The sequence below is a fragment of the Physella acuta genome, unplaced genomic scaffold (genome assembly GCF_028476545.2).
Source record: "Physella acuta isolate Inbredline_101_S28 unplaced genomic scaffold, ASM2847654v3 ptg000805l, whole genome shotgun sequence".
NCBI classification, from domain to species: Eukaryota; Metazoa; Mollusca; class Gastropoda; family Physidae; genus Physella; species Physella acuta.
This window is the reverse complement of record NW_026732323.1, coordinates 125,237-147,843: the sequence shown is the minus strand read 5'-3', so window position 1 is coordinate 147,843 and position 22,607 is coordinate 125,237. Positions and strand designations below refer to the sequence as shown.

The window sequence follows — 22,607 nt, the reverse complement described above, 5'->3', positions numbered from 1 at the left end:
GTGAATGAAGTTGAACTCACACCCCACCCCCAACCCACCCCGAACTGATCTGTTAAGTACATGTAGAAAAACGCGTAATGATGTACCAAAGTGACATGCCGCCAGAAAATTAGCTTTTTAAACGTAAAACTCTGTGAAAATTGTTTTTGCAATTACCAGTAAAAAGGTGTGTGATCAATACAGTGATCTAACCCATACCTATCACTAAGTAATTATTTATTGGTTTTGACATTTATAATTAAATGTGTACATATATACATATTTATATTAAGAGAGTGATTATTTCCCCTATTTCACTTGTCTTAAATAATTTCCCAGGAATTATTATGCAAGAAATTTTTTTTACAAGAATTACAAAACAGATTGTGTTACGTTCATTGTTTTGGTTTTAGTAAGTGTATATATATATTTTCGTTGTTGATTAGATTGATACAATTTTTGTTTTGTCGGCCTACATTGTGTGTTTTTTCTTATTTCTTCAGAGTGCTACTTTCAATTTATTTTACATCATAGCGAAGTAATGACATACATTAGTAATTATATATATATATATATATATATATATATATATATATATATATATATATGTATATATATATATATATATATATATATAATACACGTATATAGAACGCGTTAAAAATTCGGCGCCTTTTTTGCTCTTTTCGCTCCCCCTACAACGAAAACCTGGATACGCCTCTGGACGCATTATAGGCCTAGGACATTTACAGACTATAGGGCCTATATTACGTTTATAAGTAACAAAGAATTATCGAATTCGTGGCATTCCCCACGTATTAAACTTTGTTTAAATTTATATCTAAAATTAGACTATGAGTAGGCAATCTGACTTTATAAACAAGATCCAGATCTAAAACTAAATTTGTCTATATGGTCCAGGGGAGACTACTCCAAAAATGTTAACTAATATGACGTCACTGGAATTGAATAAATAAATAAGCTTCATCTCACCGCTAGCAGAATGTTTTGTTGGAAAAGCAATACGATGATATCGCCGAGTAAAGTAGTGTTACTCGGCTGTGGATCTTACAGTCCTGTAACAAACATGCATCTACGAATGTTTGGTAAGTGTTTAATAATTCTCATGACTATTATTTTTTTATGTTTTTGTGTTTTAGTTGATTGAGCCTGCTGTTGTATTTTTGTGACGTAACTTCACTTGTGTAACCCGACAACCAGGCTGAGTCTGGCACTCTGGAATTCGCGTCGATCTCGAAATCGCGGTCCCATATGATAAACACATACATTTTAGTCGCTCTGTTAAACAAGAAACAAGACTATACTATAAAATCTTATTATTATAATAAGATTTTATAGTATAGTTATATTACTTATATAATATATCACTTCCTTTCACTTCTAGATCTAGCTCAATCTAACTAAACTATAAAATAATAATCATTAAAAAAGTTTAAAAAAACCCACGTTTTCTGATTGAACTAAAGAGTAGAAAATAAATGCTATACATCACAATAATGCAAGCGATCACTCTACTATAAGCGATGAAAAACGTGGGGCGCCGAAGTAAAAGTTATATTACTATTGATTAGATAATACTATTGACTTTTATTAGGGAGCTTGTAGAGAGTCAACAGTATTAGAAACTGTAAGAAAATCACATCGCCCCACGATTTTGATCGCTTATAGTAGAGTGATCGCTTGCATTATTGTGATGTATAGCATTTATTTTCTACTTTTTAGTTCAATCAGAAAACGTGGGTTTTTTTAAACTTTTTTAATGATTATTATTTTCTACTTTTTAGTCTTTGTCTGTTTGTTTGCATTAAAATCTTGCTATCGATTTTATCTTTTCACTTTTTTTTGGGTAAACGAAGACAACTCCTAAAAAGACAACTCGTAAAAAGACAACTCGTAAAAACAACGTTGTGTGAATACGTTACTGACTAGAACACAGACTTCAACCCGTGTCGAGTGGGATAGCAATCGTGTGCCCAACCACTCGACCATATCGTCTCCCCCATACTGGCCACCAGTTGTTACGGTTGTTTGTACACAAATTACAGTTACTGGGTTATGTCCCTTTTTCCTCACGTTTTTACTACAACGAGCCGACCCGCGGCGTATTATACGCCGCTATTTAGTTGATTTATTTTCTACTTTTCAGTAATTCATAATTTGTGAATTCGACAGTACCAATGCTGCCACTGAAAATATTTGCTTTAAAACACTAACCCCCCCTCCTTTCCCCTAACCCCGACCCTACACCCCCCCCCCGTGAAAGCAGCCTCCTCTTAGTTACCTCCTGTAAGTTTAAAGTCAGTTCAAACTAAATTATCTGCCCCTAATAGCCGTCACTAAACCTGGCTGTACGGTTTGTAAACATTAACGTGACCACAGCTCAGCAGACCATGTAGGAGTGGGGTAGGGTTTTAGTGATAGTGATAGAGAGAAAGAGAGGGGACTGTAAGGAGGCGCTTGCAGCTTGTTTTCTAATGGCTCGCAGAGGAGAATTATATATATAGATTATATAGCGGTCTAAAATGCTCAATAAAATGTTTCCATGGATCAATTTAGTAATAATAACAATGGAATATTCTAATGTCATCCAAAACAAAGCTTCCCTGAAAATTTCAGCGCGCTAGCTAACTGGGAAGTGCCCGAAATTTCCATCGCAAGATTTGATTGGAGAACCAAACAAACAGACGCGAAAGCAAGTTAAAGAAAACGTGGGAACTAGTCTAGATTTCTTATTATTTTTCTATCTCTTCTACTAATCTATCAGATTGAAACTGAAACCAAGTTTTAACTAGATTCTCTAGAGATCTAGATCTAGAATCTAGATCTAGATCTAGAATCTAGTCTAGATCTAACTCATCTAAGTCTAGATTGCCTATAGTATTAATAATAATAATTATTATTAGTTTAGTATTAGATCCAGATCTAAGACTAAGCCTAAGCATTCAAAATTCTCGAGTCTAGTCCAAAGCTACAATAACAATATAATAATAAGATTTATAGGCCTATTAAATATAGGCCTAATAATAAATCATTAAGAACAACATAATCACAATCTTCTAGAATGTAGCTTCTAATCTAAATCTATAGTATTATAGACTATAAACTAGTATAGTGTATAGAGAGACCTATTCATATAATATAATAATGGATAATATTCAATCAGAGGCGTAGCGATGGGGGGGCAGGGGGGGGGGGACAAATGTCCCCGGGCGCCGACCTTAGGGGGCGCCAAAATTTGTTGTAAAAACAAATTAAAATTTCATTTTAGCTGTTTGCAGTTTGAGGGGGGGGGGGGTGCAAATTGAAAGTTTGAGGGGGAGGGGGGGGGTGCATGCAAATTAAAAATTTGCTACAGAGGGGGCGCCAAATTGAAAGTTTGTTCCCGGGCGCCGGGAAGGGTTGCTACGCCTCTGTATTCAATTATATATTCTAATTCTATAGTAATCTATTCCATGGCCTAGCTACTAGACCTAGTGATTCTATATTAAATTTTTCAGGAGAATGTTTACACCCGTGTCCGATAATGGAATCCTCTTTAAAAAAGGGGTGTTATGTTACTGGTAGTTAACTAAATACACACATGGCTGGCTAATGTCAATGCTAACCCTGTCCCTAACCCCAACCCCTGTCCTACCATATGCCTAACCCTAATTTCTAACCATAAAATTAGTCGAGATTACAAAACTACTAACAACCCAACACCCCTTTTTTTAAAGAAGCTTCCATTATCAGACGCCGGTATCTATAATCATCCAATATTTCTAAATTAAATATTTCTATTCTCTAGGCCTAGTGTTTATATATTATAAGTATTTTATTTTTATTAAATGTTAGACCCAATGGCCTAATTGCTTCTTGTTGCAATCGTGTCCTCTTATGCTGTTTATAAATTATCTTTTCCGCAGAGATAGCAAGAGATGCATTAAACAAAACAGGAAGGTTTCAAGTGACTTCTGGTATTATGTCCCCTGTCAGTGATGGCTACAAGAAAAAGGTGAGTTACTGTCCTTGACAATCTTGCTCAACATGCCCTACTCTAATGATTCACTTAGACTTAGAGCCTTGCTTGGATATTTTAAGCTGATAAACAGTGTTCCTACATAGGGGTTCTTGGTTGAGATTACTCACTCAACACAGTTTATCATTTTAAAGTGTTTAAATTCTTTACTTTGAGATATCAGCTTTCCAATTATTAGTTCTTCTTTAATGTTTAATCTCATAAAATTCTAACCATACTTTTCTTATTATCTTGCTTACATTTTATTTTCCCATGATACAGGACTTGGTGCCAGCCAAACACAGATGTGAAATGCTGAAGGCAGCCTTAAAATCAACAGACTGGATCAAGTGAGTTGATAGCCTACTACCTTTCTGCTTTATTTTTTTCTCTAAGAAGCTACTTCATATATTGAAAACAGGGTTGTTGTTAACTTTAATAGATAGATAACATACCAATGGTTTGTCACCCAATAGGATATGGTTATGATTAAGGTAGGCTGCAGGTTGACCTATTTTTATTTTATTGTCACTGTGGTAGTAAAGATGTCAGCCAAAAAAGTTACTTTGTTACGTCTTTTAAAATAATATATACTTTTAATGGTTATATTGTTCTACAATGAAACATATCAAAATAGAAATATAGGTGCTTAGTGTTTACTGGACCCTTGCCATTAGTAGTTTAACTGTCCAGTACACTGGGTATTTAAAGCAGAAGATAGATAAGAATTACATGTTAAATATATAGTATTAATAGAAGTCAAATATCACATTATACAAAACAAACATGATCAACACAAAATCAAGCAAGATTGAAGAAAAACTGAGAAAAACAATTACTTGTTTGATGGGGTAGTTATGTTGTGGACCATCACCTGATAATAATATTGAAAGACATTCATCACATCTTCATTTGTTTTATTTTTTTAAACATGAAGTTATAGCATGCATGCCTTAGGCATGTTTCACTTAAGGCAGCCACCTCATGTTAGGCCAACATGTATAATTATTTGCTTCTGCCTATTTCCTTCATTGTTCTCCAAAACATTTTACACAGACTGGGTTTTCTCAATGCATCAACTATATTTCTTTTTTTTTAAATGTACTGTCCCATGGTACAGATAATAGCATAGCATAATCCCACTCTCTCTAGCTTTATATGTAATTGTCTACATCATCCTAGGCTGGTAATCAAAATTGACTAGATTATTACCACCATACCCGTTCAGGGTATTTGATATTGCCTCATCTTCTCTTAGCTAGATATTTAATTATCCTAAACTGATCCATCAACACACTCATTCTTGTTGTATGTTTGCTTTCACATGACCTTCAGTGGCTCACTTACTTGCTCTTCCATGTGTCACTTACCTGCTCTGCCATGGGTCACTTACCTGCTCTGCCATGGGTCACTTACCTGCTCTGCCATGGGTCACTTACTTGCTCTGCCATGGGTCACTTACCTGCTCTACCATGGGTCACTTACTTGCTCTTCCATTGGTCACTTACCTGCTCTTCCATGGGTCACTTACCTGCTCTTCCATGGGTCACTTACCTGCTCTTCCATGGGTCACTTACCTGCTCTGCCATGGGTCACTTACCTGCTCTTCCATGGGTCACTTACCTGCTCTTCCATTGATTACTTACCTGCTCTTCCATGGGTCACTTACCTGCTCTTCCATGGGTCACTTACCTGCTCTTCCATGGGTCACTTACCTGCTCTTCCATGGGTCACTTACCTGCTCTTCCATGGGTCACTTACCTGCTGTTCCATGGGCCACTTACCTCTACTTCATTGGATCACTTAGCTGCTCTTCCATGGGTCACTTACCTGCTCTTTCATGGGTCACTTACCTCTACTTCATTAAATCACTCACCTGTCCTCAGTCACCTGTGCTCATTGGGCCCATCACACTTGTGTTCACTGGGTAATCACATGCCTATAGTTTGTTACCGTCTATTGTTCTGACTAACTTGATTCAATGTTGATTCTGTTGGGAGTTGTTGTTTTTGTTTTAATAAAATGGTCAAAACACAATTCCCTTATTGCAGTACAAATAACAGGTGATTAAGTTTTTATTTTGTTTTAAAATGATCCTTCTGTGTGGTCTGGTAAGGAAGTGTAGTAAAACGCTATTAATGTCAGAGAACCAAGAAAAAGTAACCCATCGTTCTTTAGGCATCATTCAGTTAATCTTTGAGGGTTTTGAATGTAGTTAATTTCCTGTCTGGTAGTGGTAGTGCGGAGTGGTGATTCTCATGTGGGGTTGACTAGAGTGGTGCTAGTGATGTGGTGTAGGGTGGATTGGTGCTACTCTTGTGGTGAAGATTAGAGTGGTGCATGTGATGTGGAGTAGAATGAAGTGGTGCTACATATGTGGGTAGAGTGGAGGTGCTACATATGTGGTTAGAGTGGAGTGGTGCTACATATGTGGGTAGAGTGGAGTGGTGCTACATATGTGGGTAGAGTGGAGGTGCTACATATGTGGGTAGAGTGGAGTGGTGCTACATATGTGGGTAGAGTGGAGGTGCTACATATGTGGGTAGAGTGGAGTGGTGCTACATATGTGGGTAGAGTGGAGTGGTGCTACATATGTGGTGTAGAGTGGAGTGGTGCTACATATGTGGGTAGAGTGGAGTGGTGCTACATATGTGGGTAGAGTGGAGTGGTGCTACATATGTGGTGTAGATTGGAGTTGTGCTACATATGTGGGTAGAGTGGAGTGGTGCTACATATGTGGGTAGAGTGGAGTGGTGCTACATATGTGGGTAGAGTGGAGTGGTGCTACATATGTGGGTAGAGTGGAGTGGTGCTACATATGTGGGTAGAGTGGAGTGGTGCTACATATGTGGGTAGAGTGGAGTGGTGCTACATATGTGGGTAGAGTGGAGTGGTGCTACATATGTGGTGTAGATTGGAGTTGTGCTACATATGTGGGTAGAGTGGAGTGGTGCTACATATGTGGGTAGAGTGGAGGTGCTACTCTTGTGGTGTAGAGTGGAGTGGTGCTGCATATGTGGGTAGAGTGGAGTGGTGCTACATATGTGGTGTAGAGTGGAGTGGTGCTACATATGTGGGCAGAGTGGAGTGGTGCTACATATGTGGGTAGAGTGGAGTGGTGCTACTCTTGTGGTGTAGAGTGGAGTGGTGCTACATATGTGGGTAGAGTGGAGTGGTGCTACTCTTGTGGTGTAGAGTGGAGTGGTGCTACATATGTGGGTAGAGTGGAGTGGTGCTACTCTTGTGGTGTAGAGTGGAGTGGTGCTACATATGTGGGTAGAGTGGAGTGGTGCTACATATGTGGGTAGAGTGGAGTGGTGCTACTCTTGTGGTGTAGAGTGGAGTGGTGCTACATATGTGGTGTAGAGTGGAGTGGTGCTACATATGTAGGTAGAGTGGAGTGGTGCTACATATGTTGGTAGAGTGAAGTGGTGCTACATATGTTGGTAGAGTGAAGTTGTGCTACATATGTGGTGTAGAGTGAAGTGGTGCTACATATGTGGGTAGAGTGGAGTGGTGCTACATATGTGGGTAGAGTGGAGTGGTGCTACATATGTGGGTAGAGTGGAGTGGTGCTACATATGTGGTGTAGAGTGGAGTGGTGCTACATATGTGGTGTAGATTGGAGTTGTGCTACATATGTGGGTAGAGTGGAGTGGTGCTACATATGTGGGTAGAGTGGAGTGGTGCTACATATGTGGTGTAGAGTGGAGTGGTGCTACATATGTGGTGTAGAGTGGAGTGGTGCTACATATGTGGGTAGATTGGAGTTGTGCTACATATGTGGGTAGAGTGGAGTGGTGCTACATATGTGGTGTAGATTGGAGTTGTGCTACATATGTGGGTAGAGTGGAGTGGTGCTACATATGTGGGTAGAGTGGAGTGGTGCTACATATGTGGTGTAGAGTGGAGTGGTGCTACATATGTGGTGTAGAGTGGAGTGGTGCTACATATGTGGTGTAGATTGGAGTTGTGCTACATATGTGGGTAGAGTGGAGTGGTGCTACATATGTGGGTAGAGTGGAGTGGTGCTACATATGTGGGTAGAGTGGAGTGGTGCTACATATGTGGTGTAGAGTGGAGTGGTGCTACATATGTGGGTAGAGTGGAGTGGTGCTACATATGTGGGTAGAGTGGAGTTGTGCTACATATGTGGGTAGAGTGGAGTGGTGCTACATATGTGGGTAGAGTGCAGTGGTGCTACATATGTGGGTAGAGTGGAGTGGTGCTACATAAGTGGGTAGAGTGGAGTGGTGCTACATATGTGGGTAGAGTGGAGTGGTGCTACATATGTGGGTAGAGTGGAGTTGTGCTACATATGTGAGTGGAGTGGTGCGCGTATCTTACATAGCTTGTTTCTTCCTCGAGTGTTTTCCCCTTCAATTAAATCGTTAACGGTTGCGTTGTATTTACATCTTGTGATGATAATTGGCCTAATTTGACGGTTCCTGTTTAAACAAACAAACACAAGCACATAGACGAAGTTAATCACGTGACAGACACTCGTCTGGCCAACTGATGGTTACCACAACAACCATACCCCCCTCCCCCACACCGCCAGCCCAATCGATGACCTGACAACCCTCTGACGATTCTTGACCCCACATGTATGGACAAAAAACATGACGTTCTTTGGCTACACCATTGAACACGGGATATAGATTAGCAATTTGTTTATTAGCCAAGGGTGGAGCTTTTTACCATATTTAGGAGGAATTCAAAGGGTCCACATTCTCTTTGCACTTATCTAATCACATGCTTTAAGCTTGCATGACGTTCGGGGTAGATGGACAGATGGGGCCCCTCTATATAAAAAAATCTGTAACTAGTAAACTAGACATAGGTCTTCAAATTAAAAGCGTAACGGATCTGTATGTAAACTAGCATACCTCTCACAGCCAAACACAAAAACTAAGGAGTCAGGTATTCGCAGAAGCTCAGAATCTTTGTTACAATAAAAGTACATACAGTATATAACATGCTTATATTTTTTTAAATCGGTTTTTTATGCATATAAATACGCAGTTTTGTTGGAAATTAGAACAAACCCAGTCAATGTTCATTGTATCTACCATTAAGTATCGAGACCTGCGGATTGTTGAGACCACTCAATATCTCTCTGCCCTGAAGCACATCATGCTGTTTAGACGGCTCTGATTACTGCACTAGCTAGCAAGCTTAGAGTAACATAATAACTTGTGTTATACAGTCCAATAATCTTTTTTTAATCATACATTACTTTACTCATATAAGGGTGGATGTCGAGACTTTTGTGCTACTCGGAAACGTGAGAAATATAGCAAAATTTTATATTTTAAGAATTCAAATCAATTTAGTTTTTACTCTTTGAATTTGTATTAAAGGTGGCTTGGGCATTTAATGCAGATGTATGCAGTGGTTGGGGGGGGGGGGGGGGAGTGATGGGGTAAAAAAAATTACAAGCTTAATCAACCGTGTATTCGTTTGTAAAGGTGTCAAAAAAAGTTCTTTACAAAGTAATTCAAATAGACCGAGTCGCCTTTATTTTCTCTCACACAAAAAAAGTGAGTAGAGTCAATCTATCGATTGTTTAAAACCTTGAACTTCAGGAATTGTGTGAGTGGAAACAGTTCTCTCAAGGCAGATCTATCAAGTGTAGGGCACGAAACGGCTCCAGCTAGACAACAGTTATGTTAAGACAGCCAGTGTTTCTTTCAGGCAGCTTCAGTGGCCCGCCTCCCCTATGGAGCTCGCCCAACACCCCCTCCCCAACCGAAATAGATTATATATATATATATATATATATATATATATATATATATATATATATATATATATATATATATATATATATATATATATATATATATATATATATATATATATATATATATATATATATATATATATACTTTCACCGGTGTCCGCTTCCCAGAAGTGTTTCAAGAACAGATTGCCCCCCCCCCCCCCCCCCCTTCTCCCTCAACCGGAGAAATATGTCTGAAAGACCCCTGAAGATAATTCTACCAAGCGTATGGCATGAAACACAGCTCCATCAAGCCAAGAACCCACAACCCCACAGCATTCTAGATAAAACGGCCTTGAGACTGGTCTATTGAACCCTCCCATACATCAGTGCCTGCTGACAGCGACAATAGAAAATTCCAGTGAAAGAACAGGACGCTGTCGTGCCACCATTCAATTTTACAGCGTTCGATTTTTTTTTTCATTTTCTCAAGTCCCCGATTTGAGCGGCTGGTTCATGAATTAAGTCGTGTGGACCTCCCTTGTTAAACATGTTGCACTAAACGTGTTCATGTGACACTGCGGTCATAGAATCTTTGATTCATCTTGTTAAATATTGATCAGATTCGAAATAATGCACACCTTTACCGTAAACCCTTTATCCTTGAATTTTCCATTAAGAACAGGCCTCTATATGGTCCAGTCAGTAAATAAGTTTATTTCACGCGTGATGCTTTACCTATCAAGGTGATATATAATATACTTGAAAACAAATCGGCTGAAAATTCCCTTACTCTTAATGTTAATGGCAGCCTCTAGCCCGAAGTGAAACATAAATAAATTGCACATACACAGTCGTGTATATATAAAGTTATAAAGTGGATGACTCAAGTGACTTAAAATGTCCGTATTTCACCTAACCCCGCTGGTGTACCATCAACTTTGTGTTGGCACAGTTCGAATGTGCTTATTACTGGCCGAATCAGCCATCGCCACCGGCTGTTTCCATTCGTGTAGAAACTATATTTAGATGTCGGAATACGGCTGACATTTTGATGGTTAAAAAAAATAATTTAGCCATTCGTTCATCCTGGCAACATTCAGCGCTATCTCCTCTCTGCCCCACCCCTCGGGCGGCAGCTACTACTGACAGTTGTAGCTGGACGCTCAGGTTGTGTAAGTGTGGGGGGGGGGGAAGGTGGAACCTAGTTATGTTTGTCGAAGAGAAATGGTGGGATTAAAGTGCTGGGGTCTGCCATTAGCTTGAACTACTCGTCTTAAAGAATTGATCCCATTAGATTCCCTGCACTTGTTGACATCCCGTCTGTCTCTACTTTAGGATGCTCCGTTCACGGTTGGACTGGTCCTCAATTGACCAGTGAAATAGATGAATGCACGCAGCCGTGGCTCGTTTAGATCGTGTCTGTAGCAGATTTAAACATCGCGGGCCCGCACTCATTGATTCAGCTCGTCCCAAGCTAATGCCTGGTCTGTATTAGCGAAGCTTTAATGAGATGTCAGTGTTGATTCTAGTCTATGCTTGATCCCAATCATTGGACTGTACTGACACTAGTCTATGCTTGATCCCAATCATTGGACTAGTCTATGCCAGATCCCAATCATTGGACTAGTCTATGCTTGATCCCAATCATTGGACTGTACTAGTCTATGTTTGATCCCAATCATTGGACTAGTCTATGTTTGATCACAATCATTGGACTAGTCTATGCTTGATCCCAATCATTGGACTGCACTAGTCTATGTTTGATCCCAATCATTGGACTAGTCTATGCTTGATCACAATCATTGAACTAGTATATGCTTGATCCCAATCATTGGACTAGTCTATGCTTGATCACAATCATTGGACTAGTCTATGCTTGATCACAATCATTTGACTAGTCTATGCTTGATCACAATCATTGGACTAGTCTATGTTTGATCCCAATCATTGGACTAGTCTATGCTTGAACCCAATCATTGGACTAGTCTATGCTTGATTCCAATCATTGTACTGGTCTATGCTTGAACCCAATCATTGGACTAGTCTATGCTTGATCACAATCATTGGACTAGTCTATGCTTGATCACAATCATTGGACTAGTCTATGCTTGATCCCAATAATTGGACTAGTCTATGTTTGATCCCAATCATTAGACTAGTATATGCTTGATCCCAATCATTGGATTGTTAGGAGTACGTCCACGCTGGATCAAAAGAATTCGACACAGAAAAACTAGACCCAAACGAGTTGTTTGAAGTTCGGTCTTCAAATTAAAAGCCTAATGGATCTGTATGTAAACGTATCGCTCCCTAGGCCATCCATTTAACAAACACTTTATTAATGACGACTGATCATTATGTCTACTTTACAATTACGATAGATTACAGGCATCTATCAATCCCGGCTCCATAAAACACGGGCCATCATTAGAGCATTAATGTAGTGTGGACAGATCAAGCCATTTGTTTGAATCCCACCTACATTCTATAGGAAAAATTTGCCACTTAGCAACCGTTGAGTCCTAAACTATCAATCCCAAATCACTGTTTTGTACGTTTTGTATTTGTTTTGTGTGATAGACCCTGTTGTTCATAAATGAAAATCAATTATTCGAGAAGGTTATAAAAATAGATGAGTATCATCATGTGAACAACTTAGATGTTAATCTGTTCTGAAGAGATCAAGATGATTTCTTTAAATTAAAAAGTTAACAAGACTATTAGAATAAATGCTACAAGAAACTGATCTTATGGTATAGATAGGCGCGTATGAAATACGGTACAGGAACAGGTGTATAGTGTACGAGCCGGCCCGCGGCATAACATACGCCGCTATTTAGTTGTTTCTAATTTTCAATAATTCATAATTTGTGAATTCGACAGTACCAACGCTGACACTGAAAATATTTCTTTAAAACACTATAAGTAGCTCGTTAAGGACCATAACCCCCCCCCTTCCTTCCCCCCCCCCCTCCCCCCCCCCCCTACGTTTAAAATCGTTGGCTCTGCTTGTAAACATTTAGAGTGAACACAGCTCACTAAAACCATGTAGGGGTGGGGAGGTAGGGAGAGCGTTTGCAGCTTGTTTTCTAACGGCTCGAAGAGGAGAATTATATATATAGATAGATAGATAGATAGTGAACCTTGTGAAACTGTTAGACCGCAGTACGACGACCAGAGAGATGCCACGGTACACAGCAGACCTGTATTCTACAGCACCAGTTCCAGATGGAAATGTTTACCGCCGGAAATGGCATGGAAATGGCTATATTTAACCTTATGGCTATATTTAACCTTCTGATAGGAGGTGGCCAGAATGATTGAGAGAACTACTCAGTATATTAGCTTGTGCCGGCTTGTTGGTGTGGGTGAGGTGGGTTAGGGAGGGGAGCTGGCAGCAGTACCTGTAGGGGAGCCATCAAAATATCTGGGGCTTCTTTTATGTACGTATTCATAGGTTATGGGATCAAAGGTTCTTAAATGTTATGTTATAGCAGAAAATACCTACCTGATCTAGTTTATTTGAGTCAAATTGTGTATTGCGTTTTTCTTCTGCTTGAGCTAGAAATGAGTTTCCTATGTAGTCTATCTGTAAATACGTATATAGCGTGTTTCGGGTTTCTCGTGTTAATAAGTAATTTTTGATGAACATATCTACAGGTCAGGGTTTAGTCGGTATTAGAGGCAGGCTTAGTTTCAAGCGCCTAGACTTGTCATGCAAGCAATACGAACGGGGAAAAACTGTTAAACAACGTCCACCATAAAAGTAAATGGTAGTGACGTTAAGAGCCGAGCACATCTTGTACTGTAAATAACAGGATTAAACGCTGGCATAGGGCCATCGGCTGGTTTACTCTACAGACCCAAGACGGGTTTATCTTATGGTGATTTTATTTTCTGACCTGATGACCGGACGTAGAGCAAGTATGACTACACAACTTGAGCACGGACTTGGTTAGCGATATATAGAGCAGCTATGACTACACAACGTAATCTTTTGTTTTGTTGGCGACTGTTGAAGCAGCTATGACAACACAATTGTAGCAGTGACTTGTCATAACATATGAAGCAGCCATGACTACACAACCCAAGCTCTGTTTGACCGACACTACTGAAGGGATAAGCCGGCCTGCCCCATGCGCTGCCCAGGGAAAAATTCTCTTCCTCTTGTTTTGTCACGTCCGCGGCCCAACGATTTTTTCCCCTCCACCTTACACAAAGCGCACCATATTTTATTTAACGCCACTAAATGAACGAGCGCCTGATTTATTTTTTCACGGACATATCGATTTTTTTTTACCCTGCCACCTAACTCAAGAAGCTGCGAGATTAAAAATTTAAAGAAAAGAATATCTTAAATGTTCAGTTTAAACCGCCGACACCCCCTTCCCTTGCGTGCATGGTCTATGTCCTCGACTCGACATAAACTTTGTTGTGTCGTCATGTCTTTGTTACTCACCGGATGCCACAACACATACATCACGTGAGCGATTGTTGACTTGATCCAACGGCTGATGCTAGTCAATGAAACTGTATAAGCCCGCATTAGCATACAGGTTTTAAGGTACATAAAGACAGGGGGGGGGGGGGTTAACTCTGGAGTTGGTTGCTTAACCAGTGAGGTTACCTAGTCTAGATCGTGTGCTTTTATTCAGTAGGCTACTGGTACAAATCTCAGTTGATGTTTTTCTGCTTACAGTCGTGGTGACTGACACAGTTGGTGGTGGTGACTGAGACACAGTTGGTGGTGGTGACTGAGACATAGTTGTTGCTGGTGACTGAGACACAGTTGTTGGTGGTGACTGAGACACAAGGTGGTGACTGAGACACAGTTGTTGGTGGTGACTGAGACAGTTGTTGGTGGTGACTGAGACACGGTGGTGGTGAGTGAGCCAGTGTTGAGACACAAGTTGTTATCTGACAGAACAAGCAGCCTGACAATGGGAGCAACAATTAAAGCACCCATTAGCTCCATCACCACGGCTAATGTACAGCTAATAGAATCAACAAGCCCGACTTTTCAAGATGGCTGACTACACTACAATCACCAGCCTGTGGTGTGTTGCTTAGGGGCATTCATTATCGACTTTACATTTTCTTTCGCTGACTTATACCTAACCCCCTCCCTAAATCCCCCACCACCACCACCACCCCGACCCCACCCATCCACATCCTTACATATAGTCTTTTACTTTTAAAAATGTGAAATAATGACTCAATTCCAGATTCAAACAGATTTTTTTTTTAATGTTGTCATCTGGCTGTTCCATCCATTTTCTCACTGAGCTGTTCCATCCATATTGTCATCTGGCTGTTAAACATACATTTTATTTGCTAGTGATACTTTTTTTCAAAAAATATAGATTGCCTGTCAGTAAATATGAATACAAACATTAATACTGCACTTCAAGTAATAAAAATTGTATACTGTTGACATTTATAATAGAAGAGTTGAGAGGATTAGATTTAGGTGTAGAAAAAATATGTATATTATCTGTCTATGTGTAGGATATTCAATTGGAAAAAAAAATGTTAATGTTCTGTTTTGTTATATTTGTTTAATCTTCTAGAGGCCCATATTAACGGTCTGTTTTTTTTTTATATTTGTTAATGTTGTTGTTCTGTTTTCTTATATTTGTGTATGTTGATGTTCTGTTTTCTTATATTAATTTATGTTGTTCTGTTTTCTTATATTTGTTTAAGTTGATGTTCTGTTTTCTTATATTAGTTGAAATTGATGTTCCGTTTCCTTACACAGATTAGACACATGGGAATGTCAGCTTAGTGCGTGGTCTCAAACTGCTAAAGTGTTGAAACATTTTAAAGAACAAGTTGAAATCCAGTTTGGGCACAAACCTTCTCCATCTAAAAAAAGGAGAAAACAGCCTCACAGTTCAGGTAAAATAAATTGTCTACGCAGCCTCTTAAGTTAACAAAAAATGTTTGGTTTGATATTTTATAACCTCTGTCTGTACACTGTCACATGAGAATATAATTTTTTTTAAATTTATTTAATAAATGGAACAAATATGATTAGATAACTGTCTGCCTAAGACAAATATTTATATTTCAATGTTAAAATTATTAAAAAAAAATCCAAGATGGTCTCCATGAAAGTTTTGGCCATTTTGTTATTTTTAGACTTACCTCTTTGAGTCATAACTATATGCTAAATATTAGAGCATTAGGTTTAGAAATAAGCAATTTGGTTATTTTATTTTTCATCACCTGTCCATGCCCTTAGCCTTAATAGGACTCTAAAATATGATACATTTCTTTGTGGATAAAAATAATACATACATTAATAATACACATTAATGAGATATTTCTACCTAATGAGCTGATTTCAATTAACATTTTTATTAAATTATTTTTTTTGAAAGTTTTTTATTTGATGATGTTGATTAATGTTAAATAAAGGCTTCACTCATATTGGGTTTCTTTAAATATCAGACTGATTGATGTTTTCTGCTAGGATTTCTGTAGTAATATCATAATTAGAAATATGATCTTTGATGTCTGGAAGGGGAATAGAAGCCAGCAACTTTATGGCATGGATTCTTGCTCCTGTGCATGTGTCTTGTAATCCTGAGCATTCTGCTTATTGGGCGTTGGATTACGATATTGATTTTTTTGCTGAGATTTTCATTAGCTTCTCAACATTTATTTTGTAAAAAATATATATGTCCTATATTAAAAAGTAATTACATTTCAACCAAAGCATACACTTGTCATTATTGATTTATATATATATATATATATATATATATATATATATATATATATATATATATATATATATATATATATATATATATATATATATATATTGTTACGATCCCAAGTGATCTTTACCTGGGTTTTGTCCCATCGAGGAGGGCCAGGTAATTAAAATGAAATGCTTAGGCATTTTAATGCACTGGCCAGCATAGGCCGTGAGAGTCTGGGGGTCTTGATGGCCACACCACGGATTAGATTACACGCTGTGGGCGTGGCAGACTTGGTGTCTTGGGGACTCGGCTGGTAACCACCAACAGGCCGTGATTTATGGCTGGGAAAGCTTTTCTGGACGGACGGAACCCAGGGGACGGTCATGTCCTGACCTGACATGGGGGTCAGGCTCGATTAACAAGGTTCCCACACTGGTCAGGGACGACTCGAGAATATTAGGAGGGTAGACAGGAGACTAGGGACACTCTTGGGACACACTCGACACTCGGGACACTCACGGAGACGGACTGGTCTCGGATAGCTAGGTCTAGAGGAGACAGACATGGGTCGTCTCTGTGAGCTAGTGGAAAGCCACGACATGTTTTAGACTTAGGCTAGGCTAGACGGTTAGGGACAAGTAGGGTAGTCGTACTAAGTACTTTAGTTGTTGTAGATAGTTGTGTATTTTTCCTATTGTGTTCCATGTGGTGGCGGGTTAATGTTAGATGTTGTATTTTGTGGCGAATAAATAGAGATTACTGAAGTTGGCATTTATTTATTTTTATTTTTCTTCTTCTTGTTTACGATCCCCTGACTAGTTCGAAAGGATTAGAGAAGGGGGTACGTAACAATATATATATATATACATATATATATATATCTTTGCATGTATATATGTATGTATAATTTTTTTAAAAAGGAATATTTTGAATGTTCTGTTCCAGTGTCAGACATAACACAGAACCAGATCCCAAATATAGATGGTGAATCAGATCAAGTCCCTTGTGTCAAGTTATTGTGTGGAGGGGATCTTCTAGAATCTTTTGCTGTTCCAGGTTTGTGGGAGGAGGAGGATGTGAGTAACAATAAACTATTTTTACCCTTCCTGTATTATTATTATTGCTATTTTGATCCAGTCAGTTGGTAGGAGAATGAACTGACACTGTCGAGAATATTATGTTAATTCTTTTTTTTTAAAAATTATTGCTTGATTAGATTGAATACATTGTTGGTACACACGGTTTAGTTGTCATCACAAGATCAGGATCTGACCCACAGAAGTTTATTTATGAATCAGATATTCTGACTAAGTTTAAAGTAAGTAGATATTTAGATTGGATTAAAGAAAAAATAAAGGACATTAGGGCTTGGGGGTAGACTGCATGACTTCTTTCCAAAAAGTCTTCAATTTGGATACCAGACTGAAATCTGTAGAATGTGTTGACCATGTTTCAATGTTTACTTCACTCATATCAAACAGGGATAGAACTGACCATATTATCCCTTCATATGCCATGATCATAGAAACAGGTGAACTCTACTTTATCTGCCCTACTGGCCACAGGTACAAAAGAGTAAAGAAAAAAAATGTGCCTGTTTGTGTAGTGTGTACTACACAGGGTTGTTCAGATTACTTTCATTATGCTACAAAGAACTAAGAACTGGATTTAGAAGAATTGATATTTTTTTCAAGTATTTTTTTTAAATAAAATTTGGCGGCCATTAATTTTCCTGTATATGTTTCATGATGAATTCTTGAATTTGAGATTGCAAATAAAATCATAAAAAGTTGTGTTTTAAAGTTGTGTTTTAATCAAATATGCTATATTTTTAAAAATACATTTTGAGGTTTTTTCTTTTTATAAAGCTTTTCTTTTTTAACCAAACAGCCCTTATATTTTTATTTAGGTGTCTAGTTTTGATTTTAATTTTCTTTTACAGGAAAATATTTTTATAGTCACAGAATGGATTACCAATGATATAAGCTCTACAAAAATTAGGTAATATATACATGCATTAAATAATAAATTAATATAACTTTGTCATTATTTTATTCTTTCTTGTGTAGTGAAGTAGTTGTATCTTACAGCAAATGATTTAATTATTTTGAAAGTCATGTCTTAAATAAATGTGTGAAGCTGCTAATTTAGCCTATTTCTTCTGATGACAGGAGAGCACTCAAACGAGGGGAGAGTGTCAAATATTTGCTGCAGGATTCAGTAATTGACTACATCAGAGAACACCAGCTTTATGGCGTGCCTGATAAGTAAGAACTGTACAGATCTGTTTACTATAGAACTTGAGCATATTGTCTCATTTGTTTTTATATGGTGTTTAAAAAAGTGAAAATCACAATGGCTTTGACTAAATATTTTTATAAAAACTAGCCCCTGCTGAAAACCTGACATTGACATAAATCAAAGCCATTGTAATACAATTCCATTCCATTATTTTGTTGTTGTATTCTTTTAAATTTATAAACATTAAAATCATCTTCCTTCATAGTTTCCCCCACATTTAGCAATTAAAACCAGATGTAAATACCAAGGCTGAGTAGAGTAACAAAACCTTTTAAGGCCAAATTTTTAAAATTGTTTCATTAAAACCATAGTTTGCAACTTCTGTCAGCTATCAAAGTCACACAGCTTGCAGAGGGGTGCATTCTAATATTTATTAGAAGTTTAGATTTATTTTTTTATAAATGTTAACAACCAATGTCAATATGTGTATGAATCAACCAGTATCATTTGTTGCATGTTGGTATTGTTAGTGATCTAATTCCTCTCTTCCAGTTCATACATTTATCAGATCTATCACTTATTGTTTTTACTATTCAGCCTAATGTACATCAAAACTATACAGTTTGTTAAGATTGGGATGTCACTGGCATAGTTCCACTACATTAAAATTAATTAAAATATTTTCTCATTTACTTTAAACTTAAACACCAATGGTTGGAGAATCACATATTTAACAACTATTTATTAAGCATCACAATCCCAATCCCTGTGAAAATTAGATTAATAGTTACTTCTGTGTTGTTAGGTTTTAATGGTGCCATAGGCATCAACCTCTTATTTTGCTTCATTGTCATTTATTGTGCCAAATTTTTTGTCTAATTTCTTATGGAATGTTTATAAACTTTTCTCATTGTTGTAAATTTACTTTAGCTCATTACATATTGTAAACAGAATCTCATTGTTTATATCAAAGTGTGTAAAAGCTAATGTTTTAATTTTGTTCTTGCATGATAGTTTTCTTACATGAATGTTTCAAGATGGCTGATTCCAGTATGAATAAAACAAAAAACAGAATAGTCCCATTTCTTTTTATACTGCCACATATATTTAAATAGCTGAGCTAATTATGAGATAATTTGGAAATAAATATGTTGAAATAGAATGGTTTAAACATCTATTTTTTTAAAAGCCTTGCTTTTTATTGTTTTAATTATTTGTTTTTTTTTAAATTAGCAATGTTGTTTACATTACAAGGAAAAAAATAATGAAAGTCTACTTATTCCTAAAATACCAGAATCAAACCCAACTTGATTGTCCTTTTTAAAATTTAAAGATAAATTTTTTCATATGTCAATTAATTATTTGGGTAAGGAATGGTTATAATTACAACTACAGTTAACTTACAATAATGAACTGAACTCCTGCTTCACAAAGTTAATACAAAGGCTTTACTTAAAAGTTAAATGTGCAGTAAATCAACTTTGCACATTTAAATCATCCCAGCTAAATAAAAAAAGACAATTCCAAGGCCTAATATAAAGTAGCCTAAAAAACAAAATAGATGTACATTAGAAACATTAAAATAAATGTCATGTACTGAGCATGTTTAGTGTAACAAGTATTTTGTTTCCAGTCTTTCTGGTGCATACAGATTAGCATTTAGTACTGAATCTTATCATTGATTTCAGCCTTATATTTGGTTTATGAAATTTATGCATGAGATATTGATTTTTAAAATATACTCATTTGCATCTGTTTTAAATGTATAAATTATGTTATAAATTACTTCTTAAAATTGATTTGAAACTTGATTTACTCTTATAAAACTTATTAATTTATGAAACAGTGATAGCCTTTGATGCATATAAGTTTGTCAGATCTAAGAACAAAAGTTAATAGGTGGTTGAAAGCTATTAAAATACAAACACAATTTAATGGCTAACAACTGAACAAGGAGGCTGCTTAGCTTGTTTACACTTAACACTTTTGGTAGAGCATTAAATTAGTATTGAAATATAATGGATAGCTTCAAATATTTTACAAGCACTCAAACATATGGAGTTATTAACCACAAATATCTTTCTCGCATGCCTTCCTCTGGACTTCTCACAGTAAGTATATAAATCATATGATGCCATCTCCAAATGGTCATACAGATGCTTCAGTTGAAGCAGAGGACCAGTCCAATTCTTCCTCGCCAGCAGAGATCAGTGTTGTCCTGAGATCCTCCCCACGCGGAGGCTATGAAACATCTCACCTTACCCTGCACAGGATGACCACCACACTGGACAAAAGGGCTTCTCCAGTCACCAGGCTAATGCCTACCCACAACTCCAACAGTGTGCCTTGCTTTTCTGACTTAGGCATGCTGGTCAGGCGAGTGAAAAATGTACGTGTTGGCTTTACTCCTGAAACTTGTGTTTAATTTTTTTATTGCTTTCTTTGATAACCACAAGCATTAATATTCTCAGAGAAAGATAACTCAATGCTTGTTAAATAATGAAACTGTGTATTGGAAATAGTACTTTAACCGATTAAATAAAGAGCAGTAAATTAATTACTTGTTTTTATGCTCTACTTGATTACTGCTTTAGCCTGTGGGTACTATCAGACAGGTTTAACATATTAACTGGAATGCATAAAACTACTTATTCACCCAAATAAAAAAAAACAACTAGAGTTTCAGTTTCATGCAGAATTTAGTTACAAAATGCCATTTTGCTATTTACTGCCAACTTGTATAAAACTATGGTGGCGACCAAAGATACAATTACCTGGTGCTTTTTTCAAGCTGATTTTGTTGTATATTTGCTAAAATGTATCTCTTTTATCATTACTATGTTTGCAAAACTGAATTTAATGTTCAGTGTATTCACCATGTACCTCAGTTACTTTCCTGCTGATTGTTGCTGATTCAAGTAAATATACATTACTGTTGTCTTTGACAACACATCAAACATAAAGCTTATTTTTATATGTACATATCTTTAATATGCATTTAAAATATCTTAAAATTGTATTCTATTTTCTCATGGATAGATATTTTATTGCAGGGGAACTCAGTATTTTTAATTTTAACTAAGCACAATTTTTTTTAACATTTCTCATTGTGTCAAATTGATTGTGTGACAGCAGATATTGGGAGAGTGTCTAGAGAAATATATGAACTTAAATTTTTTATTTTACTTGGCATTTTAATTTTTTTGTGACTAAATAGGCACAGTTTTTTAAAATAGAATTTTTCTAAAACAGCATTTGATAGACAATCTAAGTTGGAAATATTATTACATTTACATTAAAACAAACTTCATTTTCATCTGATTTCAGTATTATCTGAGGCCAGCAAGGCAGCCCAACAATAAAAAAAAGTTTATTTAAAAAATGGAAGCATACGATTATAAAGTTTCTTTTTGTAGATACTCATGTTTTGAATGCAGACCTACAAATTGATGCATAATGTTTTGTTTGTGATATTGTGATACTAAATTTAGACAGGTGATATGTTGATTGAAGTTATTTTTTTACACATTCTGTATATAGGTATTTTGCCATACATGAACATATTTCCAAACATAATATAATAAATAGTATGTCTTTGTTTTTAAGAAATCATGTTTGAAATCTAGTGTGATATTAAATAATTGCTTTTATTTTGTAAAAGAATATATCTCTGTTAAGCTCATGTAAAAAAGTTTTGTCTATTTTTCATATAGAATACAGCTGTCAAAATTCTAAATTGCTTTATTGTACATGGAAAAATTAAGCCCTTACATTTTAACATTTAGTAAGATGTTCCCTGTTTCAGTTATGCATCACTGTTTTGCTGGTTTAAATGTTCTTTGTTTCTTTGCATTATAATTCTGTGAAGCTACTGATCTGTATTTACTTAATGAGTATCAATATAAATTATTATATTTATAACATTAACCAA

At 36.8% G+C, this 22,607-nt stretch overlaps 1 protein-coding gene across 2 annotated transcripts; it reads left to right on the top strand.

The window, feature by feature from the left end:
* The first annotated feature begins 944 nt into the window (after positions 1-944).
* On the top strand, positions 945-22,545 carry LOC131951244 (nicotinamide/nicotinic acid mononucleotide adenylyltransferase 1). Of its 2 annotated transcripts, XM_059313587.1 has the most exons (10): positions 945-1,085; positions 3,906-3,994; positions 4,280-4,347; positions 15,484-15,623; positions 17,381-17,511; positions 17,652-17,753; positions 18,378-18,436; positions 18,607-18,702; positions 20,789-21,065; positions 22,004-22,545. In XM_059313587.1, exons 1-10 carry the CDS (start codon positions 983-985, stop codon positions 22,052-22,054), a joined length of 1,116 nt encoding a protein of 371 aa, XP_059169570.1. In that variant the 5' UTR covers positions 945-982; the 3' UTR covers positions 22,055-22,545. The 2 variants fall into 2 exon arrangements, with proteins under 2 accessions (XP_059169570.1, XP_059169571.1); XM_059313588.1 differs by lacking the exon at positions 22,004-22,545 and having other exon boundaries at positions 20,789-21,973.
* Positions 22,546-22,607: the final 62 nt, after the last annotated feature.